At 47.1% G+C, this 8,638-nt stretch overlaps 1 protein-coding gene across 2 annotated transcripts in view; it reads right to left on the bottom strand.

Moving 5' to 3' along the window:
- Positions 1-3,345: 3,345 nt before the first annotated feature.
- The window catches only part of SLC6A16 (solute carrier family 6, member 16), a 24,178-nt gene continuing 18,885 nt past the window's right edge, over positions 3,346-8,638 (bottom strand). For both annotated transcript variants that reach the window (XM_011979309.1, XM_011979308.1), the window contains exons 9-13: positions 7,637-7,823; positions 6,996-7,197; positions 6,391-6,550; positions 4,312-4,474; positions 3,346-4,100 (exon numbers count right to left, since the gene is read on the bottom strand). In XM_011979309.1, coding sequence (XP_011834699.1) covers positions 3,831-4,100; positions 4,312-4,474; positions 6,391-6,550; positions 6,996-7,197; positions 7,637-7,823 — 982 coding nt within the window. In that variant the 3' untranslated portion in view covers positions 3,346-3,830. The remainder of the gene's footprint in view (positions 4,101-4,311; positions 4,475-6,390; positions 6,551-6,995; positions 7,198-7,636; positions 7,824-8,638) is intronic.

The raw sequence follows: 8,638 nt of genomic DNA, 5'->3' as shown, positions 1-8,638 counted from the left end.
GTTAGCCAGGATGGTCTCGATCTCCTGACCTCGTGATCCGCCCGTCTGGGCCTCCCAAAGTGCTGGGATTACAGGCTTGAGCCACCGCGCCCGGCAAGCCCCTACTTTTCAATCCCCCTCTCCCAAGTTCCACCTCCAAAACTGGACCAGGATGGTGGGGAGGTGGGTGGGAGGGGCCTTGAGGCAGAAAGGAGGATGAGTGCCTGGGTTCCCAAAAGGGAGGAGGTTGAAGACCCAGACTATTTGATGAGAAGGAGGAGCCCACGGCCTTCTCTCTCCCATCCCCACATGACCCGATTCAATAGCATGAGTCTTCAAGCAGATAAAGCATTTGGACTGGGGGATGGAGGGGCTGGGCTAACACAGCACAGGAGCCAATGGGTGATGACACGGAGCGGCATGCCCCCTCCAGCCCTCCTGTCTTCAAGCTTGAAGAGCCAGACTTCAGAGGTCTGGAAACTCCGGGTGCCTCTGCTCTTTCCTTTCTGCAGACCCACCTCTTGAGTCCTGCCTGCCAGTGGTGGAGGTGTCTTCTTTTCCTTTATCACTGAAACTTACCCGTGGGCTCTAAGCAATCTAAAAGGCTGAGATCTCTGAGCATTTAAGGGAAACCCATTTCCTGTATCTTTGGGAATCCCAGTCACCTCTGCCCCCATCTCCAGCAGGTAACTGACAGGCCCCAGTCTCTTTGTGGGGAGTACTTCAGCACCCTCATAGCACTACCCTCCCACAAGTTCTTAGAGACCCACTCAGTGATCATCCACTGGGCAAGTTCAGTTGATTTGACCCTGGGATAAAAACCAGTGGTGCCCGGTACTGAGCAGCAATGGGACCCTTGGTGGGCTCAGCAAAACAGCTTGTTAGTAACTGGTTGTGGCACTGATTTACAGATGTACTCAGTCCACAACACAATGTTAAAACCTCGAGTGCAACTTTTTAGAAATAACTTTAGGCCTATAATAGGATTATCATGTATCAGTAGCAAGCGCATTAATATCTTTCCCATCTTTGTTGAAGTCACCATTTCCCAGGTTTCCCTTGGCTAAAGGCCAGCCCCTGGATAAGGCAAGCCTAGTGATCTAGCATCTGAGTTTGCCAGAGCAAGGGGAGAGCAGGAACTCAGGGCTGGACATTTGGCTTTAGAAAGACTGTGATATGGTTTGGCTGTGTCCCCATTTAAATCTCAACTTCAGTTGTATCTCCCAGAATTCCCATGTGTTGTGGGAGGAACCCAGGGGGAAGTAATTGAATCGTGGGGGCTGGTGTTTTCCATGCTATTCTCATGATAGTGAATAAGTCTCATGAGATCTGATGGGTTTATCAGGGGTTTCCACTTTTGCTTCATTTTCTCTCTTGCTGCCACCATGTAAGAAGTGCCTTTCGCCTCCTGCCATGATTCTGAGACCTCTCCAGCCATGTGAAACTGTAAATCCAATTAAACTTTTTTGTTCCCAGTTTCAGGTATGTCTTTATCAGCAGCATGAAAACAAACTATACCAGTATAGTAAACTGGTACCAGTAGAGTCGGGCATTGCTGAAAAGATTCCCGAAAATGTGGAAGCAACTTTGGAACTGGGTAACAGGCAGACATTGGAAGAGTTTGGAGGGTTCAGAAGAAGACAGGAAAATGTGGGAAAGTTTGGAACCTCCTAAAGACCTATTGAATGGTTTTGACAAAAATGCTGATATGAACAATAAGGTCCAGGCTGAGGTGGTCTCAGATGGAGATGAGGGACTTGTTGGGTACTGGAGCAAAGATGACTCTTTGTTATGTTTTAGCAAAGAGACTAGTGGCATCTTGCCCCTGCCCTAGAGATTTGTGGAACTTTGAACTTGAGAGAGATGATTTAGGGTATCTGGCAGAAGAAATTTCTAAGCAGCAAAGTATTCAGAAGGTGACTTGGGTGCTGTTAAAAGCATTCAGTTTTAAAAGGGAAATGGCATAAAAGTTCAGAAAATTTGCAGCCTGATGATGCAGTAGAAAAGAAAAATCCATTTATGAGGAGAAATTCAAGCCAGCTGCAGAAATTTGCATGAGTAGCAAGGAGCCTAATGTTAATCCCTAAGACCCTGGGGAAAATGTCTCCAGGCCACATCAGAGACATTCATGGCAGCCCCTCCCATCACAGGCCCAGAGGCCCAGAAGGAAAAAAGTGGTTTTGTGGGCCAGGCCCAGGGTCCCTGTGCTGTGTGCAGCCTAGGGACTTGGTGCCCTGTGTCCCAGCCCCTCCAGCCATGGCTGAAAGGGGCCAATGTACAGCTCGGGCTGTGGCTTCAGATAGTAGAAGCCTCAAGCCTTGGCAACTTCCACGTGGTGTTGAGCCTGCGGGTGCACAGAAGTCAAGACGTGAGGTTTGGGAACCTCTGCCTAGATTTCAGAAGATGTATGCAAATGCCTGGATGCCCAGGAACAAGTTTTCTGTAGGGGCAGAGCCCTCATGGAGAACCTCTGCTAGGGAGGGAAATGCAGTAGGGAAATGTGGAGTCAAGAGTTCCTACTGGGGCACTGCCTAGTGGAGCTGTGAGAAGAGGTCCGCTGTCCTTCAGACTCCAGAATGGTAGATCCACTGACAGCTTGCACCATGAGCCTGGAAAAGCCACACTCAACACCAGCCCGTGAAAGCAGCTGGAAGGGGGGCTGTACCCTGCAAAGCCACAGAGGTGGAGCTAAGACCATGAGAACCCACCTTTTGCATCAGCATGACCGGGATGTGAGATCTGGAGTCAGAGGAGATTAGGGAGTTTTAAAATTTGACTCCCCTTCTAGATTTTGGACTTGCATCGGCCCTGTAACCCCTTTGCTTTGGCCAATTTCTCCCATTTGGAATGGCTGTATTTACCCAATACCAGTAACCCCATTGTATCTAGGAAGTAACTAGCTTGTTTTTGGTTTTACAGGCTCATAGGTGGAAGGGACTTGCCTTGTCTCAGATGAGACTTTAGACTTTTGGGTTAATGCTGAAATGAGTTGAGACTTTGGGGGTCTGTTGGGAAGGCATGATTGCTTTTGAAATGTGAGGACATGAGATTTGAAGGGGCCAGGGGCAGAATGATATGGTTTGGCTGTGTCCCCATTTAAACATCAACTTCAATTATATCTCCCAGAATTCCCATGTGTTATGGGAGGGACCCAGGGGGAGGTAATCGAATCATGGGGGCTGGTCTTTTGCATCCTAATCTCATGATAGTGAATAAGTCTCACGAGATCTGATGGGTTTATCAGGGGTTTCCGCTTTTGCTTCTTCCTCATTTTTTCTCTTGCTGCCGTCATGTAAGAAGTGCCTTCCGCCTTCCACCATGACTGAGGCCTCCCCAACCATGTGGAACTGTAAGTCCAATTAAACCTTTTTGTTTCTAGTTTCAGGTATGTCTTTATTAGCAGTGTGAAAATGAACTAATACAGACTGGAAGCCTTGTGACAGGAAAACTGAACATCTGAGACATCTATAGAAAAAAAAGATCTGCTTACATCCTGGAGTTAATGTAGACTGATTTATTGACCAACAGCATTACTCCTCCAGCTCCATTCCAGGTGACAGGCACCCCAGAAGTAGCAGGACTGGTAGACATCACCAGTATTGTATATAAGTTGTACATGTATGTGTGTTGAGGAAGATGATGGGGAAAACAATGATGGTGGTCACCAGATAAGATGGGACCAAGGAGGGGATTGCAAGGCCAGGCCCTATGAACCCCCTCCAAAGAACGCCCTCCTCTTGGAAATAAAAGTGGTTCTGGATCCAGGGACATCAACAGTTGCAAGCTGATATTAAGAGTTGCCCATTGGATCTGTTCTAAGGGATATATGATGTGAAGCCAAATGAATGAAGTTAAGAAGTCACATGAGAGGTTGATGGGTACTTTGTTTCATCACCTTGTAGAATTTCTTCCTCTTGAACCTCTTTACTGGGTGTTAGCTGGTGACTTAGGGGTAGGGATGTGGAGGCTGTAATAGGCCTGTCTCTGCTCTTGGGCCTGAAGGGAATCCTATGTATGAGGCAGTATACAAAGTATGCAGGGATGGGGAGGATGACAATGGCAAAAAGGGTGATCATCAAGAGCAGTGCCCATGGTGGGTATGGTCGAAGCACCTCTTTTGACTGTGGAGAGATGGGAAAAAGGTTCAGAATATCAAAATCCCCAAGAGAAGAGGAAGAGTTGTGGAGGGGAAGGGTGAGTGGGGAACTAAAGCAGAAAACCCATGAGTCTTCCGGCATAAGAGAATGAGATGACTGGGTTCTTTCACCCAGAGTGAATTGAAAGGTCTGGCCCCCACTCCCAAAGGGGTTCTGGGTCCTGGGGGAGGCTCACAGTGCTTGAGTCCCAGGACATGTAGGTGATCGGCTTCATACAAAGACGAACCATCACGGTCACAAACAGGATAAGCAGCACAACTGGACACACACAAGGCCACAGCCAACCATAGATGGGAGAGATGGGGTGGCCCAACAGGATCGTCAGGTCTGCAAGGAACCTGGGGAAGGGCCACCAGAGTGTGGGATGCCCAGTTAGGCCTCACCACCTTGGTGGCAGGGCCAGCCCAACCTTGACATCTTTCAAACATTCTATTGTATCTCTAATCTCCTGTTTCATCTCAAGTCTTGTCCTCTCTCATCTTCTCCCTAGTCAGTCTGTCGTCTATCCCAACCCAAGAAAATTTTCCAAACACCCCTCTCCTGCTCAAGAACTTTCCATGGGTATCCAATGGCCTCAGAAGAAAGGTCAAGTCTCTTTCATTCATCCCATAAATATCAGAACGTCTATGATGTGCCAGGAACTCTTCTAAGTGCTGGATATCTAGCAGTGAACAACACGGATAAAAGAAAGTGGCATTTGGCCCCTGGGGAACGTATCTAGTTTATTTCAGCCACCTATCAAGTCTCCTTTAGTACATATTCTCAATTTCAATAAATATACAAGTGGGGTCTTTTGGTCTAGGGTGCCCATCACCCTATCTCCACCTATTCATCTGTCCAGGCTCTGCTCAAGCATCCTCTTCTCTAGGCCACCTTCCCTAACTCTCCAGTCTTCCTTAACTAATCATCTGTGTCCCCAGAGCTTCCCTGGCTACCTCTACTATAGACTTACATTCCACAGTTACGTCTTCCAGGTCTCGCTCCCAGATTATCTTGTTCTCTTTCCCAGGTAGCTCTACCTTCCAGAATCAGATCACTTCTCTTAATCCACAATTCTTCTACTTTTGACCAAGCCCTTCTTAGCTCTCATTTGAAATATTACATAGCCTTCATGAGGCAGGGGTGGCTCATGCTTTGGGAGCCACCTTTGGGAGGCTGAGGCAGGTGATCACGAGGTCAAGATTTCGAGACCAGCCTGGCCAACATGGTGTAACCCCATCTCTACGCAGAATACAAAAAGTAGCTGGGCGTGGTGGCGCATGCCTGTAATCCCAGCTACTCAGAAGGCTGAGGGAGAAGAATTGCTTGAACCCGGGAGGCAGAGTTTGCAGTGAGCTGAGATCACACCACTGCACTCCAGCCTGGGCAACAGAGCAAGACTCCATCTCAAAAAGAAAAAAACAAACAAAAACAAAAGAAATATTACATAGCTTCCAACTCTTATCCTGGCTTCACTCTGGACCCTTCCTGATCTATTCTCCACACAGCAGCCATAGATACCTTTTCAAAAAACAAATCTAATAACGGCAACTCCCACCTGAAAATGTCATTCTCCTATTCAAAACCTTCCAATGCTTCGTCTCTCATTCTGCATACAAAGCTGACTCCTATAGTGGCTTACAAAACCCTACATGATTTGGCCCCCATCATTTCTCTAGCGCCATCTCCTAATATCTTCTATTCCAGCCTCTCTGACTTCCTTTTTTCTCAAAAACTCTAGGCATTATGTTTCCTCTGGCCTTGGTAATTTCTGTTTCCCTGCAGGGAGCACTTTCCTCAAAGTCTTGTCATGACTCCCTCCCTCCTATTATTCAGGAGTCTGCTCACATGTCACCTTATCAGAAAGGCCCTCCCTGAAGTCTGACCTGGATGGGTACCCACACACACTCCCACTATGGGCCATCTGACCTCACCCTTTGATTCTTCCTATCACTTATATTCATTCTCAATGTTTTTATTCTTTATTTGCTAATTGGTTATTGTCTCTCTAGACCACTAAAATGTAAGCTTTCTGAGAATAGGAATACTTCTTTTATTCAATGCTCCTATCCTTGATGACTAAAACAGTGCCTGGCACATATGCAGCACCCAAAATATATGTGAAAATGGAGGAATGAATAAAAAGGTTTCCCAGAAGGCTCTGAAATTAAGAGTCCCTATGTCACACTAGTTGGGCAACAGTGGAGGCAACGAGAAAGGGGTCAACCTTCCCGATAGTCCCATGCTTTGTGAGAACCCGGGCTTAGGACTTCACCTCCTGGCCCCATAGGCCCAGGATACAGCCATGGTTTCAAATATGGCAATGACGATGATGGGGAAGACTATCCAGTGGTTACTCAGCAGTTTGATGAAGTGGCTGCCTGAAGGTCGAGTGAAGAAGAGGCCGCACGCGAACATGAGCAGAAAGAGTCCCACTGGAGAAAACGTGAGATCTGGATCAAGGTTAGAAGTCAGGGCTGGGTGACAAGGGCTAAGTAGAGGTCATAGACCAGGACTGGCGGCAGACCCAGTGGTGGCCGGGCGCGGTGGCTTACATCTGTAATCGAAGCATTTTGGGAAGCTGAAGTGGGCAGATTGCTTAAGCCCAGAAGTCTGAGACCAGCCTGGGCAACATGGCGAAAGCCCGTCTCTACCAAAACTACAAAACTGAGCCGGGCGTGGTGGTGCATGCCTATGGTCCCAACTACTGGGGAGGCTGAGGTGGGAGGATGACTTGAACCCAGGAGGCAGAAGTTGCAGTAAGCCAAGATCACACCACTGCACACCAGCCTGGACTACAGGGACCCTGTCCCAAAAAAAAAATCCCAGTGGTGTCAGGGGTCAGGGTCATTGTTAGGAGTAGGGCCTAGGTCAGAGTACCTATGAGCAGCTTTGTATGTTTCCTGAAGAAAGAGAAGTTGTCCTGGAGTGGAGTAACGATGCCCTGCATAATCCCTATTGCGCTGCTCAGCCCCATGGTCAGCAACATCAGGAAGAAGATAAAAGACCAGAAGACAGACAGAGGAAGGAAGGACATGGCTTCAACAAAGGACAGGAATACAAACTTTGGGCCCTCGCTAGCCTGCAAAGAGAGAACAAACAGGTGTTGAAGTGTCATTGAACTAAACAATAACAAAAAAATATAGACAAGTATGCACTCTATCTTCCCTGGAAAACTCCTGAAAATCCCTGGATCACTGAGAAAATCAGATCGCCAAGCCAGCCCATAGTGGGAGTGTGTGTGGGCACCAATCCAGATACGACTTCAGGGAGGGCCTTTCCGATAAGGTGACATGTGAGCAGACTCCTGAATGATAGGAGGGAGGGAGTCGTTGATTTTTCTGACATGGAAAAATCAATCCAGCTAGCATTATCCTTGGAAGGCCATTCTGCAAACTATAGTACTTCGTATTACTAAGCGCCACAGATTATTCTGGTGCTTCTGGGATTTTTTCTCGTTTTAATAAAAGCTAAAATTTCTGTTGTGCCAAGGGCTTTCAGACTCAGTTTTTTTTACTGACCTTAAGAAACTGAGTCTCTATGTTGCATTCAGTCACCTCGCGGAGAACCATGCTTTTGATGTGCTGGGGAAGGCCATTGAACCAGGTATTGTAGATGGAGGTTGGGTTGTCAAGCAGGTCGAGAGGGGGCTTGGCGTCAGGAGGCAGTTTCCCTAGGTTTATCAGCTTTAAAAGTATTTCAGCATTCCTGGGGATAGGGGGTTGAATCAAATTGAACCATTTGGCCCAGTAGGAGATGGTCTCCTTTTCCTTTATCTTCAAGATAAAAATGGCTATCACTGGCTTAGCATTAGTGATCTGGGTAAGATAGAGCCTGGGATGAAACCTAGAAGGCACCGGCCTTCAGGGTCGTGAATTCGTTTGTGTAATCCTGGAGAATTTATGACCATGGGAGAGCCTAGGAGAAGCATTTTCTACAGTCTTCTTGGGGACTCAGTGGTCTCTGCTCTAGTGATGGGGTTTCTTATTCACTGTCTACCTTCCCTCTTGGCTGAGACTAACGGGTAAAAACCAACTTTCTAAACCTCCTGTTACAGCATGTCCGGGAGCACAGAGACTATGATGATAATGTTCCCATGGAGTTGTGCTGTGTGAGAGCAGCTGCTGGTTCGACTTTTTGATGTGAGCCCTGCTGACCATTTTGGCCTCATATGTCCCTATGGCTCTCTTCACATTCCATGTTCTGGCCAGATTTAACTACTTACAGTTTCAAGGCCCATCATACCCTCTCACACACAATACCAACTCCACCCCCACCACCATTCTTCACTTGGCTAACTCCTACAAACCCTTAAAACTTCAGCTCATTACTCTGTAAGAACTGCAATGGACAGCTTGCCAAGATTCACTGATAAAAGCAAAAGGCAAGCAAGTAGAGTTTGATCACATTTTAGAAAATAAAATACTATATGCTATTCCAGTAATAAGCTAGAGATTTGAACCAATTTTCTCATTGGAAATAATTTAAAAGGCCGGAGGAATTTTTTTTTTTTTTTTTTTTTT

The sequence above is a fragment of the Mandrillus leucophaeus genome, unplaced genomic scaffold, assembly GCF_000951045.1.
Source record: "Mandrillus leucophaeus isolate KB7577 unplaced genomic scaffold, Mleu.le_1.0 Scaffold200, whole genome shotgun sequence".
Classification (NCBI taxonomy): domain Eukaryota; kingdom Metazoa; phylum Chordata; class Mammalia; order Primates; family Cercopithecidae; genus Mandrillus; species Mandrillus leucophaeus.
The sequence above is the reverse complement of the archived record's forward strand: the minus strand, read 5'-3'. Positions and strand labels throughout refer to the sequence as shown.